This window comes from Danio rerio, chromosome 21, assembly GCF_049306965.1.
Source record: "Danio rerio strain Tuebingen ecotype United States chromosome 21, GRCz12tu, whole genome shotgun sequence".
In the NCBI taxonomy this organism is placed as follows: Eukaryota; Metazoa; Chordata; class Actinopteri; order Cypriniformes; family Danionidae; genus Danio; species Danio rerio.
The window spans coordinates 2,888,975-2,916,164 of record NC_133196.1 but is presented as its reverse complement, the minus strand read 5'-3'; the positions used below and the strand labels follow the sequence as shown (position 1 = coordinate 2,916,164).

At 35.4% G+C, this 27,190-nt stretch overlaps 3 protein-coding genes across 8 annotated transcripts in view; all 3 read left to right on the top strand.

Annotated features, from left to right (window-relative positions):
- Positions 1 to 27,190, top strand: part of cert1b (ceramide transporter 1b) — a 422,369-nt gene that overhangs the window by 338,019 nt on the left and 57,160 nt on the right. The window lies entirely within an intron of this gene.
- On the top strand, positions 241 to 8,893 carry si:ch73-299h12.4. 2 transcript variants are annotated; one of them, XM_068215949.2, is made up of 3 exons: positions 241 to 794; positions 4,238 to 4,333; positions 7,259 to 8,672. In XM_068215949.2, exons 1-3 carry the CDS (start codon positions 569 to 571, stop codon positions 8,500 to 8,502), a joined length of 1,566 nt encoding a protein of 521 aa, XP_068072050.1. In that variant the 5' UTR covers positions 241 to 568; the 3' UTR covers positions 8,503 to 8,672. The 2 variants fall into 2 exon arrangements, with proteins under 2 accessions (XP_068072050.1, XP_001337387.5); XM_001337351.10 differs by lacking the exon at positions 241 to 794 and adding an exon at positions 1,222 to 1,297 and having other exon boundaries at positions 7,259 to 8,893.
- On the top strand, positions 15,169 to 22,760 carry bif1.2 (BMP-inhibitory-factor 1.2). 4 transcript variants are annotated; one of them, XR_012396444.1, is made up of 3 exons: positions 15,788 to 15,896; positions 18,988 to 20,828; positions 21,092 to 22,760. XR_012396444.1 is itself a non-coding variant. In NM_001423375.1 (2 exons), the coding sequence occupies exons 1-2, from the start codon at positions 15,839 to 15,841 to the stop codon at positions 19,968 to 19,970; spliced, it is 1,041 nt and encodes a 346-aa protein (NP_001410304.1). In that variant the 5' UTR covers positions 15,169 to 15,838; the 3' UTR covers positions 19,971 to 22,714. The 4 variants fall into 4 exon arrangements, 1 of the variants encoding a protein (NP_001410304.1); XR_012396445.1 differs by having other exon boundaries at positions 18,988 to 20,843; positions 21,110 to 22,760; XR_012396443.1 differs by having other exon boundaries at positions 18,988 to 20,937; positions 21,088 to 22,760.

Here is a 27,190-nt window from a genome sequence, read left to right as displayed (position 1 = left end):
TATGTATATATATGTATGTATGTATGTATGTATATATATATATAATAAATATATATATATATATATATATATATATATATATATATATATATATATATATATATATATTTATATATATATAAATAAATATATATATAATACTAACCCCACCCCTAACCCCAACCGTCATTGGGGGAAAAGCAAATCGTACTAAATTGTACGAATTAGATCGTACGAATTCATACGAATTAGCCACTAAATGAAAAAGTTACGAATTGCCGTGAGATTGTGTTGGGTAAGCTACATAAACGAACTGGGATGAAAGAGTAATTTAAAAATATGCTAAAGAAGTTTCAAGAGTTCACACTTAGCTGATGATTAATTATAAAAGCTTGTTTGGCATGCTGTCCCGGGAGAGAGAGCCCTGAGCTCATGAGATCCTCGAGCCCTGGGAGTTTGAGCTCAGGTAGATCTCGAGAACTCCCCTGCTGTAGTAACCAATGCACAGTAAGTGATTGCTCTTGAAGATAACTCCGTACTAGAAGCATATCTATGGTGCCAATTTGGATTATTCAATTAACTTAATTGCATGTTTTTTAGGCGGTGGGAGGAACCCGGGGGAAACCCACGTGAGCACGGGGAGAAGTGCAAACTTCACACAGAAATGTCTGCTGGTTTGGTAAAGCCTGGAACCAGAGACATTCTTGCAGTGAGGCAACAGTGCTACACACTTGGCCACCGTGTCACCCATCTAAGAAGTAGGGGAGGAAGGGGGGACTCTTCAAAACGAAGAAACCAGAGGAATGAAACCCAGGGTATTTATACTAGTTAAGGAGTCATCTGATTGGAGCATAGTGAATTGGATAATGCGGATCCAGCCGCTAGCAATCATAAGCACGTGATCCTCTCGAAATATGTTTATACATAAACTTCACTTAAAATAAGCAGATAAAGCTGATAAATGGACTAAACGAGAGATTGATGATATTCGTTTCAGTTTTATTAGGTTAGAGCAGGGATGTCCAAACTCGATCTTGGAGGGCCGGTGTCCTGTATAGTTTAGATCCAACTTGCTTCACACCTGCCTGGAAGTTTCTAGTATATCTAGTAAGAGCTTGATTAGCTGGTTCAGGTGTGTTTAATTGGGGTTGAAACTAAAATATGTAGGACACCGGCCCTCCAGGACCGAGATCGGACACACCTGGGTTAGAGATAATACCAGGTGATGGAGAGGAACTACTCGGGTATGTACATACACGGAGCCCATTAAGTGATGCACACAACACAAGACGCTACAGATGCGATGTTATGAAAGAAAGTAAGTAACTTACCCTTTAAATCATTGGTGCCACTCACTGTTACTCTTCAATTTCAAATGATAAGATTGCTCAACATATAATGTCATTTCTCGCTCTATTTACAACCGTGTTGAAGATAACGCTCGGCATTTTAATGTGTTTGTATCACAAGTAAAAGCCCGCTAACTATATTCCGTTTATCCTCATTACACACAAGAACAAATACGTAATCAATAAATACTATATTGTTTTGCAACTTTACTACAGTAAAGTGTATTACCTGAGGTAAAGTTGGTTTTATATTCTTGAACAGTGACAATTTGTGAATGTTCCTATATTGTAACGTTACTTTGAATATTCGGTCTGAAATTGCGTGTAGTATGACTTTAAAACAACATTAGCACAATTTAATTGACTGAACGCTGTTGTACTTTGATAGTCATTAGCTGCTAATATGATTTATTGAGGTAAAGTTGGTACTATATTCGCACATTCGTTTAGTGACACGCTCCATATATTGTTTACCATGGTACTTTGAATATTCAGACTAAAAACCCTTGTAAATATGACTTCAAAACAACATTAGCACTATGAACAGTGTTCTAACGTTACTTTGATAGTCATTGGCTCCAATTATGATTTCACTCTTTAGGATTGGCAAATAATACTTTTCTGAAATGTTATTATTGAGATGAAAGTCTGAATGTGCGAAAATAAAACCATCATTATCTCAATAGTGTATTATATTGTTTATAAATATAGTATTTACGTCACTTAATAGTGAACTGATAAACCTTAAATAATACTGCGGTATACTTTATTTTTTACTACAGTTAACTGTTGTGTATTGTAGTGTAATATATCCTATAGTTGTAGAAAACTACAGTATTGAACCATTTGTTTGTATTACTATAAACTCACTTATAAGGAAGATTGCTGGTTATTGCTAGAAAGAGATACAGCAATGGCGGGAAGTTAACAAGAATTATTTATATTATTTCTGAAATTATCTATTAGTTGTATTTTATCAACGTCTACCCCAACTCTTAGAGTAATGTAAAAACAGCAATATATAATGAGAACTAGATAATAAAGTTTGAAGACAAACTTTATGGAGGTAGTTTAAGTTTGAAACCATTTAAAATATATATTTATAGATCGAAAACATATGCATAGATAGATAGATAGATAGATAGGTAGATAGATAGATAAACAGAATGATAGATAGATAGATAGATAGATAGATAGATAGATAGATAGATAGATAGATAGATAGATAGATAGATAAACAGAATGATAGGTAGATAAACAGAATGGTAGATAGATAGATAGATAGATAGATAGATAGATAGATAGATAGATAGATAGATAGATAGATAAACAGAATGATAGATAGATTGATAGATAGATAGATAGATAGATAGATAGATAGATAGATAGATAGATAGATAGATAGATAGATAGATAGATAGATAGATAGGTAGATAGATAGGTAGATAAACAGAATGGTAGATAGATAGATAGATAGATAGATAGATAGATAGATAGATAGATAGATAGATAGATAGATAGATAGATAGATAGATAGATAGATAGATAGATAGATAGATAGACAGAATGATAGGTAGATAAACAGAATGGTAGATAGATAGATAGATAGATAGATAGATAGATAGATAGATAGATAGATAGACAGAATGATAGATAGATAGATAGATAGATAGACAGAATGATAGATAGATAGATAGATAAACAGAATGATAGATAGATAGATAGATAGATAGATAGATAGATAGATAGATAGATAGATAGATAGATAGATAGATAGATAGATAGATAGATAGATAGATAGATAAACAGAATGGTAGATAGATAGATAGATAGATAGATAGATAGATAGATAGATAGATAGAATGATAGACAGAATGATAGATAGATAGATAGATAGATAGATAGATAGATAGATAGATAGATAGATAAACAGAATGATAGATAGATAGATAGATAAACAGAATGATAGATAGATAGATAGATAGATAGATAGATAGATAGATAGATAGATAGATAGATAGATAGATAGATAGATAGATAGATAGATAGATAGATAGATAGATAGATGCAGGTACAGGTGAATTGGGTAGGCTAAATTGTCCGTAGTGTATGGGTATTTCCCAATGATAGGTTGCAGCTAGAAGTGCATCTGCTGCGTAAAATGTGCTGGAAAAGTTAGGGGTTCATTCCGCTGTGGCAACACCGGATTAAAAAAGGGACTAAGGCGAAGAGAAAATGAATGAATGAATGCTGTGAGTATCTGCAGCTGTATCCCATCTAGACTTTACCGTACTAACTGTTTGATTAACTTGATCATTTGCAATACTATAGTCATTTTTAGTGGATAAAATAGATATTGGTAATTGAAATAACTGTTAGCTGGTGTTTCTTACAGTCTAGGTTTTAGCCTGCTCGGCTTGACTACTCAACAGCTTCTTCCCTCAGGCTGTTAGAGCCCTCAACTCCACAGAAAACAATGTTTACTATAAATGTACCACAATCACGTTGCACAGCTCGCTTCAGCCTTAAATAACAATATTCAGCTCAATATTAAAACTTTCAATACTTCGTTTGCACAATATCCTGCGCAACAAAGTATCTTATAGTATATGTTAGTTATGCATAGGTTTATTAAAATAGCTCTTATATCTAGTGTTATGTTGTATTTACGATTAATTTATGCAGCACCGTTGTCCTGCGAGACATATTTCGTTCCTCTGTATGTCCGCACATGTAGCAGAATGACAATAAACCTCGACTTGACGTGACTTAAACCACTCTACTCTCACGTGTATTGGACTAATTTCTGATGATAATCACTTTTGAGAGCATAAAACAAAAGTAAAGTCGAAATACTGTACAGAAATAAGGGTTAAGCAGCTTTATTGATCTGTGATCTTCCCAAACAGGAGGAATTACTGCAGGAGAAGCAACTGGCATGGGAAAGATGGGGATTGGTGAAGAACCCTGCAGAATAAAAGAGGAAGAGACGGAGGAACAAATAGGTTTGTGTTTTTATTATATCTCTTTAATGACTGATGAGGAACATTAAGATGAAAACTGGCATGTATGTTTGTTTTAATTGAGTTGTAATATCCTCATTATTAATACTACTCCTACTTTTAGTATTACTACTCAGGGCTCGAAATGTGAAATATATACCTGAAATTTTATCTATACGACCTCAAAATATAATTGGGAGCATTTGTGCGAGTGCATAAAATTGTTGTGTGCGACCAGTTTTTACTGCAAAATGTTCACCACATGCGTGGATTTGTGAGAGATTCACGCAGAATGCATCTCTGCACTTGAAACGTGAAACGCAGCGCTCGGGTATGGTTTAAAACAGTTGTCATGTCGACTTGCTGCAGTAAACAAAGCCAAGGCCATAATGCTTGCCCCGCCTTCGCGCTCTTCTTATTGGCCCACCACTGCTCTAGCACTGAAATATCAGCTGTCAATCACTCAGTCAATGCCTTCTGGCTTGGGACGACAGGAAGAGCTGCTAACGCGAAAAACTATAAAGAAAAAATGAAGATAACACTGACAGATTTAGTTTTAGAAACCATGACATCTAAAGTTACAAATAATGACACATCTTACTAGTGATCATGTGCTGAATGTTAATCCACCATCTACACTTTTCCAAGAGTAGAAGACTTCTGTTGGCTTCAAGTTCGCTATGAAAAGTCTTTGGGATGGAGTTTTCAGGTAACTGTTTGCCACATCTAGCACGAGAGCTTCTGTTTAATTCTTCATATAATCGCCAGATGCTGTCCGCCGTGCAAGTGGCAGATATATGTCAAATGTAACACCACGTACACCATCGCAAACGGGCTTGCACTGAGTAAACTAATATCGTTACTCATGAAGAGACCGGTGTTGCTATTAACATGACGTATGCATATAATAAGGCACAGTATATGTCAAAAGCATCAGTGCAATATCAGACAGCACCCGTGGGAGCAGCAAAGTTATACCGTTAACAGATTCATTCATGTCGAGCAGTGTGTGCAGGGCCGGTGAGCGCTCCGTGTCTTTTGCTCACTCGGTTATGTTATAAAATGTATTTTCTTGTGATAACGGGATTTCATTGAGACATATTTTCCTTATGCATGCATATATGTGTGTATATATATATATATATATATATATATATATATATATATGTAAAACGTATTTGCTTGTTAGTTTGATTACTGTTGATTTTAAATGCAATAAATATGTTATTTAAAACTTGTAGTAACGGTGCTTATAATTGTTCAGTGCGACTAAATTTTGGGTGATGCACCTAATTTTTTTAAGTTAGGAGCACCGGTGCTACCAAGCAAAAAGGTTAATTTTTTATTATTATTGTTGTCATTTTTACTGTAATTTACTATCAAAACTAGTATGGTTGTTGTCAAATATTAAATTTACCAATATTAGCATCGTTATTGTGGATCAATAACCTTATTCTTATTATATATTTTTCTAGATAATATTCTTGCTTCATTTTTCATACAAGTTTAATAATCTTCATGGGTAATGTTTTCTACTGTTATATACACTCACCGGCCACTTTATTAGGTACACCTTACTAGTACCCCTTTTACCCTCTTAACTGCCTTAATCCTTCGTGGTGTAGATTCAACAAGCTACTGAAAATATTCCTCAAAGATTTTGCTCCATATTGACATGATTTCATGCAGTTGCTGCAAATTTGTTGGCTGCACTTCCATGATGCCAATCTCCCATTCCACCACTTACCAAAGGTGCTCTAATGGATTGAGCTCAGGTGACTGTGGAGGCCATTTGAGTGCAGTGAACTCATTTTTATGTTCAAGAAAGCATCTGAGATGATTTGCACTTTATGACATGCTGCGTTATCCTGCTGGAAGTAGCCATCAGAAGATGGAGACACTGTCCTCTTAAAGGGATGGACATGGTCAGCAGCAATACTCAGGTAGGCTGTGGCGTTGACATGATGCTCAGTTGGTACTAATGAACCCAAAGTGTGCCAAGAAAATCTCCCCCACACCATTACACCACCACCACCACCAGCCTGAACCGCTGATGCAAGGCAGGATGGATCCATGCTTTCATGTTGTTGATGCCAAATTCTGACCAGACCATCCGAATGTTGCAGCAGAAATGGAGACTCATCAGAGCAGCAATGTTTCTCCAATCTTCTATTGTCCAGTTTTGGTGAGTCTGTGTGAATTGTAGCCTCAGTTTCCTGTTTTTAGCTGACAAGAGCGGCACCCGGTGTGGTCTTCTGCTGCTGTAGCCCATCCGACTCAAGGTTGGACGTGTTGTGTGTTCAGAGATGCTCTTCTGCAGAGCTCGGTTGTAACGAGTGCTTATTTGAGTTACTGTTGCCTTTCTATCAGCTGGAACCAGTCTGGCCATTCTCCTCTGGCATCATCAAGGCATTTGCGCCCACAGAACTGCCGCTCACTGGATATATCTTCTTTTTCAGACCATTCTCTTTAAACTCTAGAGATGGCTGTGCCTGAAAATCCCAGTAGATCAGCAGTTTCTGAAATACTCAGATCAGCCCGGCTGGCACCAACAACCATGCCACGTTTAAAGTCCCTTAAATCCCCTTTTTTTCCCCATTCTGATGCTCAGTTTGAACTGCAGCAGATCATCTTGACCATGTCTACATGCCTAAATGCATTGAGCTGCTGCCATGTGATTGGCTGATTAGAAATGTGCGTTAACGAGCAGTTGGACAGGTGTACCTAATAAAGTGGCCGGTGAGTGTATGCTGTACATTTTTATGTTGTTTTATGTCTTGATTATATACTTTGACCCAGTTACCTTTACATGCGCACACACACACTCAAATCTGGCTGTACTGGAATCTTTTTTTTCTGTTATTTATTCTTCTCTCTTTTCTCGTTGTATTTTACATCCTCACAACACTCTGAATATGTTGATTTTAGACCCGATGAAAGCGAATGAAGACAGAGCACTTCACAGTCAAACAGATCATCATTTCACAAATGAGGTTGCCAAATATACTCCCACTTTAAAGACTGAAGAGAATTTAATCAAAGAATCTACACTAGAAAGTGAAGTCAAAGCATCCTTTACTTGCTCCGATTGTGGAAAGACGCTCATGAATAAATCATCCTTTAAGAGGCACATGAGGATTCACACCGGAGGAAAAGGGTTTACATGTGCTCAATGTGGAAAGAGTTTCTCCGCCAAAAGAGATCTGAGTTATCACACGCGTGTCCACACCGGAGTGAAAACGTTTACATGTGCTCAATGTGGAAAGAGTTACAATCTCAAAAGAAACTTTAGCGATCACATGAGGATTCACGATGGACAAAACCCCTTTACCTGCGCTCAATGTGGAAGGAGCTTTGTTCTGAAAGCATCCCTGAATAGACATCTGAAAAATCACTCTGATGAAAAACAATTCGTGTGCGATCAGTGTGGAAAGAGTTTTGTTTACAGAGGAGGCTATGATGAGCACATGAGGATTCACACCGGAGAAAGACCATTCGCGTGCACTCAATGTGGGAGGTGTTTCATTCAGAAAAGAAGCTTCATTCAACATCTAAATGTTCACACTGGAGGAAAACTATTCGCGTGTGCTCGGTGTGGAAAGAGTTTCAAAACTGAAAGCAGCCTCAATAGTCATCAGCGCATTCACACTGGAGTGAAGCCGTTCAGCTGTGATCAGTGCGAGAAAACATTTGTGTCTGCAGCAAACCTAAGAAAGCACTTCGAAGTTCACTCTGGACTGAAGCCTCACTGCTGCTCTTCTTGTGGAAAGAGCTTTTCACGCATGGAAAATTTACAGGTTCATCTGCGCATTCACACTGGAGAGAGACCGTACACGTGTTCAGACTGCGGGAAGAGCTGTAGTTCATCAAGCGCGTTGAAAACGCATCAGAGGATTCACACTGGAGAGAAACCGTACAAGTGTTCACACTGCGAGAAGAGCTTCGGTTATTCATCGGTTTTGAAAGTTCACCAGAGGATTCACACCGGAGAGAAACCACATCAGTGCTCACACTGCGAGAAGAGCTTCAGTTATTCAGGAAACCTGAAAGCTCATCAGAAAGTTCACTCTGGGAAAAAGCTGCATCAGTGCTCGTCATGCGGGAAGAGATTCTCCATTTTGTCTAATCTGCGATATCATGAGAAAAAAATGTGTGCAAAGTTGTCCAAGTGATCAAAGTTGCCATCGACATATTTGACAAGATCATGTGTGGATTGCACAGATATGCTGTGTGTGTGTGTGTGTGTGTGTGTGTGTGTGTGTGTGTGCGTGCGTATGTATGTATGTATATATATGTGTATATATATATATATATATATATATATATATATATATATATATATATATATATATATGAGCAATATTACACTCGTAGCAGTGCGATATGGCTGTATATCGGCACTGGTGGAAGGCATTCGTTGGCACAAGGCCGCAGGTCTAGTGCCCTAGTGCCCCCACCAGTGCCGATATACAGCCATATTGCACTGCTACGAGTGTAATATTGTGTTTATACAACAGTTTGACGGCATAATTGTGTATATAAAAACAAAATCAAACATGGAGAGTCTCAAAAACCCTTTTGTATGAGGAACTTCTTTCTTTCACGTTGGATTCAAATCATAAGCTGACAGTTAAACAGCTGAGCAAGCATCTTTCAAACTTTAGATGTGTAGTGTCTGCTTTCTGCTGGCTGTATGTGGGCGGAGTAATACACAAAGGGTAAAGAGGCTGTACAGGTGCTGATATTACTTAAATATATCATGGCTATCAGCCAATCAGATTCGAGAACCAGACAGAACTGTTGTGTATATACAGTGAGAGTAAAAAGTATTTGATCCCTTGCTTATTTTGTTGGTTTGCCCACTAATAAAGACATGATCATTCTGTACTTTTAATGGTAGATGTGTTCTAACATGGAGAGACAGAATATCAAAAAGAAAATCCAGAAAATAACTTTAAAGAAAATATTTTTATTCATTTGTATTTCATCGAGGGAAATAAGTATTTGATCCCTCTAGCCAAAAGCACCTAATACTTGGTGGCACAGCCTTTGTTTGCAAGCACAGCGGACAGACGTTTGTTTACTTTAGGCGGGCCTTCACATGTGCCTTAAGCAGGGGTACCTTTCGGGCACTGCAGGATTTTAATCCATTGCGGCGTAAAGTGTTGCCAATTGTTTTCCTGGTGACTGTGGTCCCAGCTGCCTTGAGGTCATTCACTAACTCCTGCTGTGTGGTTGCAGGCCGATTTCTCACAGTTCTCATGATCATTGCTACCCCACGAGGTGAAATCTTTTGTGGAGCACCAGACTGAGGTCTATTGATGGTCAGGTTATACTTCTTAAATTTTCTCACAATTGCACCAATGGTTGTTACTTTAATACCCAGCATCTTGCTGATGTTTTTGTTGCCCGTTCCAGATTTGTGCAGGTCAACAATCCTGTCTCTGAGGTCCTGAGAGAGTTTTTTGGTCTTAACCATGTTGGAGAGTTTGGAATCTGTCTGATTGTCTAATTCTGTGAACAAGTGTCTTTCACACAGGTGTTTAGTTAGAACAGGTGTCTTCAATTCAGGTAACAAGTTGATTGGGAGTGTCTAACTGGTCTGTGAAAGCCAGAACTCCTAATGCATACTAGGGGATCAAATACTTATTTCCCTTAATGAAATACAAATCAATTAATATATATTCTTTGAAGTTATTTTCTGGATTTTCTTTTTTATACTCTGTCTCTCCATGTTAGAATACATCTACCATTAAAAGTACAGAATGATCAGGTCTTTATTAGTGGGCAAACCAACAAAAGCAGCAAAGGATCAAATACTTTTTACTCTCACTGTGTGTGTGTATATATATATATATATATATATATATATATATATATATATATATATATATATATATATAAATCATTCATTCATTTTCTTTTCAGCTCAGTCTTGATTAATCAAGGGGTTGCCCACAGCGGAATGAACCGCCAACTTATCCAGCATATGTTTTATGCAGTGGATGCCCTTCCAGCTGCAACCAATCTCATTCCCACTCATACACTATAGAGAATTTAGCTTACCCAATTCCTCTAATTTTATATATTCCGCTAAATAAAAACTCAATTTTTTTACAATGTCATTATGGGGGATTGTGTGTAGAATGTTGAGGAAATAAACAAATTTAATCCATTTTGGAATAAGGCTGTAACATAAAAAAATGTGGAAAAAGTGAAGCGCTATCAATACGTTCCAGAATTCATTCATTCATTTTCTTGTCGGCTTAGTCCCTTTATTAATCCGGTGTTTGCCATAGTGGAATGAACCGGCAACTTATCCAGCAAGTTTTTACGCTTCCAGCCTCAACCCATCTCTGGGAAACATTCACACACACACTCATATATTACGGACAATTTAGCTTACCCAATTCACCTGTACCACATGTGTTTGGACTTTGGGGGAAACCAGAGCACCTGGAAGAAACCCATGCGAACGTAGGGAGAACATGCAAACTCCACACAGAAACACCAACTGAGCCGAGGTTCGAACCAGCGACCTTCTTGTTGTGAGGCGACAGCACTACCTACTGTGCCATTGCCTTGCCCCACGTTCCAGAATTACTACATGTATTTTTATATTCTGAGGCATAAGAAAAAAATTAATCTTGTTCAAATTTGTGAGCCCGATAATTGCCATAATTCTAATGAGTAGCTCAAACTGTCTGTCAACAAATGTATATTTGTACATCTGCACAGCCTTTCATGCTGATCCGCTGTTTGTACGTGCATGCGTGCCCCACAGTCAAAATCCTGAATCATTATTGGAGTTTTACACGCTGGAGGAAGGAAGACACCATGGCTGAAGTATTTCTGTTAGACAGGTAATATTATGTTGAAATTATTTTGTTCACGCAGAGCTGATGTAGATTGTGTTGTTATGAATGGGTTATACGCACAGAAGTGTTGTTCAGCCACTAAAAACTCCCGGTGTTAGATTGATGTGATCATTTTCAGCTTCATAATGTCCTTTTACAGCATCAATAATGCAGATTTATATTTAGTTTAACAACAGAACATCAGTAAATAGGGCGGTCTATTCCGCCTAGCCTGCGTTACTTAAAGGGCACCTAGGTTACACCTTTTTTCAGATTTAATACAAGTCTTTTGCGTCTCTAGATATATATAAAGTTTCAAATCAAAATACCCATCAGATTTTTCATTATACCTTTTACAAGATGCTGTTTTATACTGATTTCCAGCAGGGGGTGGTTTTGTCGTACTGCGCCTTTAAGACGAGTTATTCCCGCCCACTATTTCTACATGCCTCCTCCCTCAGCTGCGTCAGACAACAGACAGACTTAAAGGAAGGAGGTCTCACGTAGCGTTTGTGAGATACTACAGTAAGAACTAACCTTTACTAATCAGTATTGTGAAGTTGCATTGATGAGTCACACACAATATCGTTACACGCGCGCGCACACACACGCACGCACGTCAAGTACTGTGTGGATATCTGTTATGCTAATGTACAAAATAAACCTGATTTAACTTCCACAAACCGGGATTGAAGCGTCTTCTTTTATAATTGTTCTGACACGCGGCTGTGCTGATGAAGTAAAGCTGAATTAAAACGCTGTAATTAATTACACACATATTCTGTTTTAAAACACGTTAAACATGTGAAACTCACTCTAAACCACATTTGATGATGAGTGCTAATCCTAGCGAACAGAACAGACCTTTTATTCCCGGCTGCTTTGCGTATGTCTGTCTGGTCTTGTTGACATATACACGCGACTACCGGAACATGTTAATGCGCCCAGCTGTCAATCAATTCGGTGGGCGGGGGGATCGCACACCTACGTAATGGTGCGATTGATTTGAAAACGGCTCCAATTGGCCGACCCTTTTTTTGTAGTTAAATTGAAGAAAAAAGGACTGGGTGTGTTCATATCACCCCAGTATGACGGTCTATACACTATACCAACACACAGATCTGTCCAAACAGCTTGAAAAGTAGATTTTTTTTTACCATAGGTGCCCTTTAACTGAAAATGCTTTTATATTCACATTGGGTCATTTCTGATCTATGACAGTCTGTGATGAGCTCCCTATATTGCTCACCGCTACTCTGACGATTCACTCTGAAATAGCATGCAAGTATGGCTTAGTAATAACTGTAATTCCTGCAGCCACCAGCCAAACACTCAGCATACAGTAGTCGCTTTAGGACAAAGCGTGTGAGAGAGTGAGACCAGCGATCCTTACATGCATGAAATATTGCACATAACAAGTTCTGCTACTAAACAACTGAAGACATGCTGATATAATACAGTTTTCATTGAGAATTTTAGTATTGTGAAGTACTATAAAGTTTTTCTAACTGGCGAATGCCATGATCTAGTGGATGTCTAATGTCATCTTAAAGGTGTGCATTCATGCACCATATAGGAGGCGTGGCTTTGGACAGCAGAGGAGGGACTGTGTTTCAAAGATATTATGCCAAACGGATATAGGAGAGTTATTATGGAGTTAGTTTTGTTTCTTTATTATTCAATCAAAAATATTTAGTTTTAAAGAAAAGTTAAGAATGTAGTAATTAAAAAAGAATAGATTTAAAATAAAAAAGTTAAATAAAAAAACCCTGTCAATTATAATAAAATCTTTTGGATTGCAATAAATAAACAATTGTCCTATTATGCACACATCAATCTGGTGGTAACTGCAAAAAACAGCAATAATTTATTTTTTGCAGTGTGAATTTTTTTAAATGTCATTATTTAAAATCTTTTTTTTTTATAAATTGCATGGTACCTAATTTTGGTCAAAAACTTCATATGTTTGAATAATCAAGACAAAATTAACACAGCAAAGGTTCTAGATGTGTAATAAATGACAGCCGAAAAGAAAGCAAAATTAATGAGTGTGCAATGAAAATTGTGGTAACTGCATAATAGGACAATTGCTTATTTTTTGCAATCCAGAATATTTTATTATAATTGACATAAGTTTTTTTTATTAATTTTTTAATAATAAAGAAACAAATCTAACTCCATAAGCTATGCGGTATGTGACTTTATTTTAAAGTGTCATTGTTGCTTTCAAAATTACTGTGTATTTTACAGTAAAGATATACACTGTAAAATAATCTGTTAATTTTCGTGTTTTGTTCACAAGTGTTTTGAATGTATATTGTAAAATCTATAAATTACAATCGTTTATTTCTGCAAAACTGGAGACTTAAAGGCGTGATAAACAAGCAACCATCATTTATTTACAGACTTTTTAAAATAGCCTGTTTGAACTGTTCGGCAAACATAAAAAAATCTAATTCTACCATCAAAACTTTTTTAATGTTATCGAAATCAGAGACATTCACACTACACTGAACTGAAACTGTACTTTGACTCAATCTACATTGTAAAAGCGCTATTGCATTAAAGATTCATTTGATTTAATCGAAATCACCAGAATAACTTCACTAATAGTTTGGCAGTGAATATGATGTTACTCTAGATGGCGCTGTTTACTTTAATTTCAGACACATTTGTAGTAGTTTATGACAATATGGTAGTTTTTAATTTGAGAATACTATCTATAATAATTATTAAGATAAACGAGTTTGCTCACCTTTAGGTATTTTGTTTTAATCTTAAAAAAAACTGTTGTGTGTCTTTCTGCCAGTACTGCTGAACCCACAAAGGGACTGTTTCAGTCCAATGCTGAATTATGCATCAGTCTTTATTGAGCAGCCATTAAAGTAAAACAACTGGATTGATTGTCTGGTTTTTAAATGATAATTTGAGCACTTATGCAGCACTAAGTGAATGTAGAGTGTGAGAAGTATCTGCTAAATGAGCTCAACTCACACACTGATGACATAAAAACAATTTGAAAGAAAATCTCTGGCTTAAATATTGACTACAATCACTCTCCCACCCTTTTTTATTTATTTATTTATTTTTTTTATTGAAAATACAAAATCAAAATACAACAAACTGGGATTCCACTTAACAAATTGTGTATCACATATGGCAGGCTCATCACAAAAATAATAAACAGAAATACAAAAAAATGTCATTTATAAAAAAACATTCAAGCTAAAATAAAATCAAGGGTAAAATGAAAACATAAAAGAAAATCACTACAACACAGATATCAGCTATGGGAAGTTATATGATACAAATAAACATTTTTAAGGCAATTTTTGTTTTCATTTTAGCCAGGGCATCTGAAAATATTTTAAATTCTTTTATTATTACAATGAGTAATAGAGGTGTTTTGAAATATCTGCATTAATGAATAAAATATTTGACTAATACAATGATCATATTTATCAAATCATGCAAAACAGAGCAATCTTTAGTAATTCCATATAGTACATCTTGTAATCTAAAAGTCAAACCTTCAGCATCCACATTCTTTATTATCAACCGGTCTTGTACTTATTTCCAAAATAATTGAACGGCACTGCAAAAGAAAAAAAAACGTGTGTGTGTGTATGTATATATATATATATATATATATATATATATATATATATATATATATATATATATATATATATATATATATATATATATATATATATGTGTGTGTGTGTGTGTGTGTGTGTATGTTTTGTGTCTTCAGTTAAGTGTTTACATAAATGGCATGGTGAATTTTCTAAATTAAATTTCAGGTGTAAAATTATATATATATATATATATATATATATATATATATATATATATAYACACACACACACATATATATATATATATATATATATATATATATATATATATATATATATATATATATATATATATATATATATATATATATATATAATTTAATATTTAAAATTTTCTTTTGCCCTGGGGAGAATTGGAAATTTAAGATATGTTGTTCTAAAATATTAAACAGTATTTTTATCCACTGAATGAAATAACTTATTTCTTAATACTTGATAGGGGAAACCAGATTGGATAATAATTTGTCTTAAATGTTTATTAGTGCAAGGTTTATTATCGAATTCAATCTCACCAGTGTATAATAAGAGAAGGACTGGAGTAATTTTTGAATAGGATAGGTAACTTTTCATTAATATTTTATACATGAGGATATTGCATTAATAACAGTGAAAATTTGCTTTGGATGACAAGCAAATCCCTGTCTTAGAGTGAAAGTATTGTAATCTAGAATATTGCCCCTTCCATCCATTATGTCTGTTACTGACCAAATATTTTTATTTACCCTTTCTTCATAAAAAATGGGTTTGTTCCTGTGTAGAATATACTTGTTATTTCAGATAGGGGTATTGTAGGGTGTAAAGTTGTGAGCTCTCCCGCACTTTTAAATAAACGATTATTTACGTTAAATGCGTAAATCTGGATTACTCAAGGGAGTGTAAATGCGGAGATGACGTAGCCAATGAAGCTCCGCCCACATCAGTTCACGGGAGTTTAAACACTGAGGAGAATCCCCCATTTTAAGCAAACAGGAGGAATTACTGCTGGAGAAACAACTGACACTGTTGTAAAGATGGAGACTGAGGAAGAACCCTGCAGAATGAGACACGACGCTACAAAGAAACGAGCAGGTTAGAATATTTTGTATTTCCAATTAAATTTAGCTGATTTAAATTTGCGATGAAAAACTGCCGTTAAACACTGGATAACAGTGGACGGAGTGACCGCGGTTAGTTTGACGTTCATTAGATGATCATCATTTCGGTTTCAAACTAATTAAATTCTTTGCTTCTGTTAAAATTTGAGCCAATATGTCAAAAATATGACTTAAGTATGTGTCCTTTATGTTGCACAAGGCTTAATTTCTCGATTTAAAAAAATCTACATACGAATGAATTAAACAATTCAACCATATGAAATCATACAATAAAACCAGGACCAAAATGTTCAGAAAAAACATCCTGCTTATTGCACAAGAAAGAAAGATTTTGGATTCACCACTTTTTTTTAAATTTCATAATAATTTTAGTATAACTTTTAATGTAAATATGGTAAAACTTAACTCACTTTGTGAAGTCACCATCACCAACTCAGAAATCTGTCTAAATATTATTCTCTATAATGCACAAGCATTTTTACAGCCTTTGTTGATTTTATTTACAGTAACAAATCCATATTTTCATTAAGTTGAATACACTGTAAACACTTAAATGAATTAAACTCTGACATTATTTGAGATAAAAGATTCAAATCAACTCTTAAATTGTCTGAATGTTATTCTTTATGATGCACAAACTTTGTTTTTGTTTTATGGTTTAATAAATGCCGCAGTATTCACTAGGCATGGGTTGGTATAAGATTCTGACGGTATGATAACCTTGGATAAAAATATTACGGTTTCACGGTATTGTCATTACTGCTCTGAGTTAATATATTCTTTTTAAATGTCTGTAAAAAAAAAACTTTTGAACCCCCCCTTTTGAACACAATGTGTTATATTTTGAGACATTTAAAATATTTTGGAGCAGTAAACAATGCAGGCTAAATAATTAAAATTAATCACTGACTTCTGCTGTCTTCATTAGTTTCAAAAACACACAGCTTTCTCTACAATTTAAAACATCATTTTTGGATATATTTTTTTCTCCTGAAGATACTAAAAAACAAACAAAAAAAGTAAATAAAAATCTTTTACATTACCTTAGAAACGGTACTAAAGAAAATTTTGGTGGTTTTAAAACCTTCAGTTTTCCAAACCGTGTTATACCTTGAAAACGGGCATCATCCTTCATCCCATGCCTAGTATTCACTATAAATTACTAAAGTATATTTTCATGTGGGTATCTGACAGCTGAAAATAGGTCTCATAGCAGATATCGCAGCCTGTGTTACTTTTTACCTTGCACTTTTTTCTTGTCGTTCATTATTATTTATTTAGGATTTGCATTTTCACATTATAAAATTATTTCACAGCATAAAAATAGATATCATGACAGGCCTGCTTAAATACATTTTCTGTTATTTTACAGACGTTTTTCTCTACATAACATTACTTAAACACTATACAGTTGAAACCAGAAGTTTAAACACTAAAACCTGAACCACACTGTTCCAGTTACTGAGCCACACTGTTCCAGTTACTATGACCATTTATGTGAAGCTGCTTTGACACAATCTACATTGTAAAAGCGCTATACAAATAAAGCTGAATTGAATTGAATTGAACATAAGTTTACATATACTCTAAAAAAGGAACATAACCATTTTTTTTCTTTTTTTTATGGTAAATCAGACTAAACGTTTACTATTTTAGGTCTGGTAGAATTACCTAAATGATTTACATTTGCTAAAGGCCAGAATAATGAGAGAATTTTTGGGGAGAATATTTTATTAATCTCTAGACAGTCAAATATTCACACACATTTCCTTGGTATTTTTTTAGCTTTGCTTTTAAACTGTTCAACTTTGGTCAAATGTTTTGGGTCTCCTTCCACAAGCTTCTCACAATAGTTTGCAGGAATTTTGGCCCATTCCTCCTGACAGAATTGCTGTAACTGAGTCAGATTTGTAGGCTGTCTTGCTCGCACAAGCTTTTTCAACTCTGCCCACACATTTTCTATAGAATTAAGATCAGGGCTTTGTGATGGCCACTCCAAAACATTCACTCAGTTGTTCTTAAAGCACATTTGAACTAATTTGGCAGTATGCTTAGGGTCATGGTCTGTTTGGAAGACCCATTTGTGGCCAATTTTTAATTTCCTGGCTGATGTCTTGAAATGTTGCTTCAGCATTTCTACATAATGTTCTTTCTTCATGATGCCATCTATACTGTGAAGTGGACCAGTCCCTTCTGCAGCAAAACAGCCCCACAACATGATGCTGCCGCCCCCATACTTCACAGTAGGGATGGTGTTTCTAGGCTTGTGCGCTTTCCCCTTTGTCCTCCAAATGTAACACTGGTCATTATGGCCAAACAGTTTAATCTTAGTTCCATCAGAGCACAGGACATGTCTCCATTAGTCTTGTAATTTAGCAAATTGTAATCTGGCTTTGTTGTTGATTCAGGCTTGTTGATTTTCCCATGTTGTCACACAAGGAAGCAGTGTGTTTGAGCTTTTCCTTCAATACTATTCTACAGTTGTGCCTCCAATTAACTCAAATGTTGTCAATTAGCCAATCAGAAACTTCCAAAACCTTGACATCATCATCTGAGCTCTTTCAGAGGCAGAATAATCTTATTGTCTGTAAACTTGACTTTCAAGTAAAGTTATAAAAATTTCTCAAACAATATCAGAAACACATGTGATCATCCTAACTTACCTAAAAGAGACAAAGTTTAGTCACATTAACATCCGACTTTTTTTTTTTAATGGTTATGTGCCTTTTTATACAGTGTATGTAAACTTCTGCTTTCAACTATAACTTTCTATTATAAATCTTTCAAAAATGTAATATATTGTTTTCAAAAGGGAAAAAAAAATGTTGTTTTTCTTCCCAGACATTTAAAGAGAGCATATTTTAGTGCAATAATCTCAAGAATGTGCTACTGTGAAGCCATGATATTTTTATCGAAGGTTATCATACCGTTACAATCTTATACCAGCCCATGCCTAAGTACATTATTTTAAACTAGCAACTAAAATGCCACTAAAAGTCACTTTCTTAAACTGTAACGCTGATTTTTCACCATTTTAAATATATTTTCTATTTGTTTATTTCTAGGTGCAGTGAAAGCGAATAAAGACAAACGAAATCGATTTAAAAAACCTCTCGATGCCACTAAAGAAAATGCAGACAAAGTCACGGAGAAGACTCAAAGACAACCAAAAGCTCAAAAAACTGATGTCAAGAAAAAATTTGCTTGTTCCGAGTGTGAAAAGAGCTACTCGCGTAAACCAGATCTTACAAGACACATGAGATTTCACACCGGAGAAAATCTGCTTACGTGCACTCAATGTGGGAAGGACTTCACAGATAAAGTAAAGCTGGACATACACATGAGACTTCACACCGGAGAACGACCGCATGCATGCAAAATGTGCGGGCAGACGTACATACACCTAGGAGATCTTACCAGACACATGAGAGTTCACACTGGAGAAAAGCCGTATTCGTGCGCTCAGTGTGGACACAAATTCATTGACACGAACGCCCTCAAATATCACATGACGATTCACACCGGAGAGAAACGCATGTTCGCTTGCACTCAGTGCGAGAAGAGCTACACATCTAAAACGCAACTCTTGAACCATCAGCTCTATCACACCGGAGTGAAGTCGTTCAGCTGTGATCAGTGCGATAAAACGTTTACTCTACTAACATACCTGCAACGCCATCGGAAAGTCCACGCTGCCGTAAAGCCGCACTTCTGCTTCTGTGGAAGAGGTTATACGTCAATGCAAAAGCTCAAAGAGCACGAGCGTATGCACACCGGAGACAAACCTCACATGTGTTTTGACTGCGGAAAGAGATTCGTGACGGGAACTCGATTAAAATTACACCAGAGGGTGCACAGCGACGAGAAACCGTACACCTGTTCGCACTGTGAGAGGAGTTTCGCTTATTCTGAATCCCTGAAAGCTCATGAGATAACGCACACCGGAGAAAGGCCGCACAAGTGCTCACATTGCAAGAAAAGGTTTGTTCATTTGCCTAGTCTGAGGGCTCATATTAAAAAAAAGCGATGCCCAATGCTGCCTGAGTGAGAAATACTACAGATACACTGTGAAATATTGGCTGCGTCCGAAACCGCATACTTCCATACTATATAGTACGCCAAAATCAGTATGCGAGCCGAGTTGTATGTCCGAATTCATAGAATTCGAAAAACAGTATTCGAGAAGTACCCGGATGACTTACTACTTCCGGCAAGATTCCGGAGTGCGCATCCCATGCATGCTGCGCTATCCCATAATGCCCCGCGAGCGAATTCATGAATGGAAGTAAAGCGACGCAACTGACGCAGGTAGGTCACGTGACCATGACAAAATGGCGGATGTAGTACGTCCGAATTCCATTCATGCTTTTCATATCCATACTGTATAGACCGTACTTTTCTAACGGCCGAGTAGTACGTTTAAATTCAAATGCAGTACCTACTGAGTAGTAGGCGGTTTCGGACGCAGCCATTGTGTTTTAAGGACGTGTTCTGTTTATTTGCCGTTGTGAATGGCATTATGGGATGTTGATTCCTGCTCTGTCGACTTTTAATGTTGAAAATTTAACTCTGCAGTTTAACAGTGACTTTTATTGACATTTTAGGATGCATTATTACATTTTTCTATGTTAAATATTGCGATTCGAATACAATTAGGTGGTTTGACTAGCTCTATTTGATGTTTCTAGAGAGTCTAACAGTATTTAGGTACAGAAATTGAATAATCGCAATGCAAAAAAATGCTTTTCTTACTTTTGCTTTGTCTAATACAAATATCTAAGTTAAGATCAGATTAAGTAAAAAATATTGTTTTGTTTTTTAAGTTTGGAAGAAATTAGCCAAAAATAAGATTTTTTTTTTTTTCCTTAACACAAGCAATGATCTGCCAATTGCTTTAAAATGTACAGTGCTCAGCATATATGTCTACACCCCTCACAAATCTCTCTTATAAATTCATATTATTAATAGGAAGCTATACAAAATTATATTTGTGTATGCATTAGATTAGTGCAGGGGTGGCCAACCCTGTTCCTGGAGAGCCGCCTTCCTGCAGATTTCAGTTGCAACCCATATCAAACACACCTGCCTGTAATTATCACGTGGTGTTCAGGTCCTAATTAATTGGTTCAGGTGTGTTTGGTATGGGTAGCAACTGAAATCTGCAGGAAGGTGGCTCTCCAGGAACAGGGTTGGCCACCCCTGGATTTGTCAGTACTGAAACCAAATCTGGAGCTAATCTAACAAAATAACTTAAGATAACGATCAAAAACTAGTACAGACAAATGTATATGATATAGAAAAATATTAAATACAAATTTAAAAAAAGGAAAAATAAAGAAATTTGATGTTTGCAATTTTTATTTATTTATTTTTCAATTTTTTGCATGAATTTGATTGTATTATCTTTCAATTTCTATATATGTTTGGTGACTATTTTTAAATATTATTTTAATAAATATATGTGTTTTGTTTAAATGCACCAAAATACATTGCCTATATTCACTAAGAAATGGAGAAAAATATTCATTTTCAAAATGGGCTGTACTGAATTATGCTGAGCTCTGTAGATATTTGAACTAGAAACAAGACTTAATTCTAAGTAAGAATCTTTTTTCATAAATATAAATAATTAAACACACCATTAATCTTTTTTACACCTCCAAACAGCATAATTTCTTGTGCCCAAATGTTGTCAGATTTGAAACTCTATAAATGCACAGTCACAGCCCTTAAAAACACACGCTTTATACTTTATTATTTTACTAAACTTTCACTCTACTACAGAGTGGGCCATTTATATGGATACACATTAATAAATTTATTGGGAATTTCACAAGAAAAACAATAGTGTGCTTGGTTTTAAAAGTAGCTTTATTCTTTCATGAGTTATTTACAAGCCCACTGACATATATTATTACTCAAACAGGACGCTATTATCACCAACTAAGCTGTATCCATATAATGGCCCCCCCTGTATAGTTAAACTTAGCAGTGACTCTGTAAATCACTTGTGTTCTGTACCTCCTGGTCAACTATAATTCAACATTGCATATCCTGCAGTGTGTCACATTGCAATATTAATGCTGAAATTATATATTGTGCAGTCTTATTTTAGTAGTTTGAAATAATATATTGAGAAATATGTCTGTAAAATAAGAGAAAATGTGCTGTCAGTTTATTACAAGGTGTTTGTAGTGTAATATACAACACCAACACAGACAATATATCACTGCAGACTAATGAAAATGACAATATTTTTTGAGCTTTTTATGGTTAAAAGTTGTTGGAAGAAAGTTCAAGATCCCATAATGCAATTCAAAAAGCAGAAATAAAGAGAGAAAAATGAAAACATTAATCACAAAATACAGAAAAAACGCTCATTTACGGATAATTTTGACATTGTATGATGTAAAACTTAATTTTTAAAAATGTTTTGTATTAATGTTATGATTTTGTTTTAACTTGATATTGTACAAATAATCTGCCAATGGGGAAAGCAAAATATTCTCATCTCAAAAAGAAAAATAAGATTAATTAGCTTGCCCCATTAGCTCATTATTTAGCTTGTTGTTAGAAAAACTCCCTTCATTTTAGTATGTTATTTCTGAAAACCAGACAGTATGTTTAAGCTTGTCTAGAAAATGCTTCCATATAAGTGTTTTTAGATATTTAGACTAGGAACAAGATGAAAGGCTAGGATTTGGGTCTGTTCGGTAAGAACTATATGGAACTGAGCGAAGGGTTTTTTGTTATTGATTTACTTTATCTGTGCCTTGTGAAATGTTATGCACCGTCTGCATATTTTCTTACTATGTACAATAAAAATGAACAAATCATTGATTTTTCTCCGGCTTAGTCCTTTATTTATCAGGGGTCACCACAGCAGAATGAACCACCAACTTATCCAGCATATGTTTTACGCAGCGGATGCCCTTCCAGCTGCAACCCAGTACTGGGAAACACCCATACACACTCATTCTCACACACACACTCATACACTACGGTTGATTGAGTTAATCAATTCCCCTATAGCAAGGATTCCCAAACTTTTTTATTCCGGGACCCACCAAGTAGTTCAATCTCAAGACCCAACATAATATTTTAATATGGAAAAATGGGTAAAAAAAAAAGTATCCATTCAAAGCAGTCAAAAGTGAAATTTTACAAACTTATTTCGAGAGGAGCACGTGATATGATTGAGCACTGCTGGCCACTCGGCCTTAATCAGTAATAATCCAATCAGAATGATCCTAACTTACTATAAATGGATCACTTTCTTCTGATTGCTAAATCTTTTTTTTAGAACAATCCCCTCTTCCACCCCATCTACTCCTTTATCTCCCCTTCTAAAGGGGGAGCGATCAAGACCAACCTGATCTCGGATCCCCTGATATGCTTATTGACCATGCGGGAGCCCTGGGCTCAAATATCTCCGAGCTCAGGGTTCTCTCCCGGGACAGCATGCCAAACCTGCTATAAATGCCAAGCATATCTAAGTGGGAACTCTTGAAATATATGGTGTGTGGCTTTTTGGATTTTCCTATTTGATATGCACAAAATGAGGCCCGAAGTGCTTTTTGTGGAACGCTGGCCGTAGCGCGATGATTTTTTGTTAACGAATGTAGTGTTCTTTTTTTCAGAATAGAATATGATCAACCTTTGTTGACATATTCAGAATGTTTTGGTTGTCAGGTGTCGTTTAAGTTTTGAGGGTTTCATGCAAGCACATGCAAGCTTTACTAAGCATAAAATACATTGAAGGGGTTAATAATATTGTCCTTAAAATGGTGTTTAAAAAATTAAAAACGGCTTTTATTCTTGCCAAAATAAAGCAAATAAGACTTTCTCCAGAAGAAAAAATATTTTCAGGCATACTGTGAACATTTCCTGAATCTGTTAAACATCATTTGAAAAATATTTTAAAAAGAAGAAAACATTTCAATATATATATATATATATATATATATATATATATATATATATATATATATATATATATATATATATATTTGTTGTTATATATATATATATATATATATATATATATATATATATATATATATATATATATATATATATTTGTTGTTTTATATATATATATATATATATATATATATATATATATATATATATATATATATATATATATATATATATATTGAGCTGATGTTGAGTTGCGCGCTGTGGAGCATGAGCAGGTCTCTCTCTCCCTCTAGTGCTGCGCTTGATTGCGGTCCAGCTGTGTTGTGAGTGGGAGCATATATAAACTGGAGGTTTAACAAAAGATGGATCTTTGTGTTGGATTGACTGGCTTTGTTTGCTGACACTTAATTTCTTTTCTAAACTCACTGTTAGATCTGAGTCTGTGAGCTGTTTCACTTATTAAAACTATATATTATTTTGGATTTAAATAGAAGCTGTAGGTTGGGAATCGCCATTTACTTTACAAACGTTTTCTCCTGGTTTGTGGCAGCGAGGGAGAAAGGGAAGTTTGTTGTAGTTTTATTTGGGATACGTTTTATTTGAGCAGGTAAGTTAGGATTATTTCCCCGCAAGTTAGCTGTCTATTGTTTATTATTTTGGCCTGGATCCCCTTCCGAAGAGATGCTTCCAATATCTTTTGTTGTTTAAGAAAAAAATAAACCTTGTTACTTCTTGATAAACTTGTTGTGATCATTGTGAGTTGGGACAGGAGAAGGGGAAGACCCTAAATTGACTATTTACGTTTTATTTATTTATTTATTTACACTTTTGTTATTGTTCCCACCAACCCTAGACTGGTAACAGGAGAGCAGATTTCCTCAGCACATTTCTAATCATAATAGTTTTGATAACTCATCTCTAATAACTGATTTATTTTCTCTTTGTCATGATGACAGTAAATAATATTAGACATTCTTTAAGACACTAGTATTCAGCTTAAAGTGACATTTAAAAGCTTAACTAGGTTAATTAGGGTAAAGTTAGGGTAATTAGGCAAGTCATTGTATAACAGTGGTTTGTTCTGGAGACAATCCAAAACTACTATTGCTTAAAGGGGCTAATAATATTGACCTTAACATGGGTTTAAAACTTCGGCTCTTATTCTAGCCGAAATAAAACAAATCTGACTTTCTCCAGAAGACAAAATAGTATAGGAAATACTGTGAAAAATTCCTGAATCTGTTCAACATCATTTGGGAAACATTTATAATATGTTAATATCGCATTGAAAGGCGATGTTTTAGCCCTCAACTGTATATGCTGCTTTGACAACTTTGCTGTTTAGTTGTTACTGGAAGTTTCCAGATAAAAAATGGCTGTAAAACAGATGTTCATGCTGATTATTCCTTATTTTACAGGATGTTTCTGTGACCGCTGAAGCACATAAGCCAAAGATAGATAACATAGAAAAGATAAGAGGTGTGTTTTCACACCCTTTGAGCAAAAAAACAGCAGTTAACAGCAGCTCTCAGGCTAATACCAGCTCACAGAAATACAATCTAGAATAGGTTAGAAAGCATGCATATAACACATCCTTAATGTCAAAAACTGTATGTAGATATAAATAAGGAGCAAATTTGTAATTGAATATGTGAGTAATATAAGTAATACGATGTTGGAAAAATGTAAAATTGTAATATATTTTTATTTTGTGATATATACTGTGATATAAATACAATTTCACCAGATAACTTAATATCCCCTGAGCTAAATTGTCTGTAGTGTTTGTGTGTATGTCCTGGTCCTCCAGAATGGGGTTTAAGCATTAGGCCAACAACCCACCTCGTAAAAACTAGATGTTATGACACACAAACATGATGCGACTAAATATCAACTACGATATAAATGGCCCGGGGAGTAAGTACATACAATTGAAACCAGAAGTTTATATACACTCTAATAAAAGGAACATCTTTAAAAAAAAATGTCTGATGGTAAATCAGACTAAACGTTTCCTATTTTAGGTCTTGTAGGATTACCTAAATGATTTACATTTGCTAAATGCCAGAGTAATGCGATAATTTTTTAAAGCGAATTTGTTATTCATCTCTAGACAGTCAAATATTCACACTCATTTGCTTGGTATTTTGTTTTGCTTTGCTTTTAAACTGTATAACTTTGGTCAAATGCTTTGGGTCTCCTTCCACAAGCTTCTCACAATAGTTTGCAGGAATTTTGGCCCATTCCTCCTGACAGAATTGCTGTAACTGAGTCAGATTTGTTGGCTGTCTTGCTCGCACAAGCTTTTTCAACTCTGCCCACACATTTTCTATAGGCTTGAGTTCAGGGCTTTGTGATGGCCACTCCAAAACATTCACTCTGTTGTCCTTAAAGCACATTTGAACTAGTTTGACAGTATTCTTTGGGTCATGGTCTGTTTGGAAGACCCATTTGTGGCCAAGTTTTAATTTCCTGGCTGATGTCTTGAGATGTTGCTTCAGTATTTCTACATAATGTTCTTTCTTCATGATGCCATCTGCTGTGTACACCATGATGCTGCCGCCCCCATACTTCACAGTTGGGATGGTGTTCCTAGGCTTGTGCGTTTTCCCCTTTGTCCTCCAAATGTAACACTGGTCATTATGGCCAAACAGTTCAATCTTAGCTCCATCAGAGCACAGGACATGTCTCCAAACAATACTCTTTTTCCCAGAGTCATTTAGCAAATTCTAATCTGGCTTTATTGTTGATTCTGGCTTGTTGATTTTCCCATGTTGTCACACAGTGAAGCAGTGTGTTTGAGGTTTTCCTTCAATACTATTCTACAGTTGTGCCTCACATTAACTCAAATGTTGTCAATTAGCCAATCAGAAACTTCTAAAACCTTGACATCATCATCTGAGCTCTTTCAGAGGCAGAATAATCTTATTGTGTGTAAACTTGACTTTCAAGAATTTCTCAAACAATATCTCTCTCATTATTCTGCTATTAAGCAGAACAGAAACACATGTGATCATCAAAAGTTTAGTCACATTAACATCTGACCTTTTTAAAATTGTTATGTGCCTTTTTATACAGCTTATGTAAACTTCTGCTTTCAACTGTACATGTTACATAGATACAAAATACATCTACATTACATAAGTATACTTAATCAAATGGGTAACCCTTTATGTTGTTGGTCTGTTTGAGTATTATTAGTAGACTATCTGCTGATACTGCTCCTACATTTAACTGACTATTACAAACTTTGCAAATACATGTCAACTTAGACTAACCCCAACCCCAACCTAACAGTCGACCTGTAATCTAATGATAATTAGTTGGCATGTAGATGCAACTTAA

Bases quoted from the DNA above. Each gene is read 5' to 3' on its own strand.
- si:ch73-299h12.4 (XM_068215949.2), top strand. From the start codon at position 569: ATGTTTTTTAGGCGGTGGGAGGAACCCGGGGGAAACCCACGTGAGCAC. The intron at 795-4,237 runs GTATTTATACTA...CTTCCCAAACAG, and splicing joins CCAGAGGAATGAAACCCAGG to GAGGAATTACTGCAGGAGAA. The intron at 4,334-7,258 runs GTTTGTGTTTTT...TGTTGATTTTAG, and splicing joins AGAGACGGAGGAACAAATAG to ACCCGATGAAAGCGAATGAA.
- bif1.2 (NM_001423375.1), top strand. From the start codon at position 15,839: ATGGAGACTGAGGAAGAACCCTGCAGAATGAGACACGACGCTACAAAG. The intron at 15,897-18,987 runs GTTAGAATATTT...GTTTATTTCTAG, and splicing joins CGCTACAAAGAAACGAGCAG to GTGCAGTGAAAGCGAATAAA.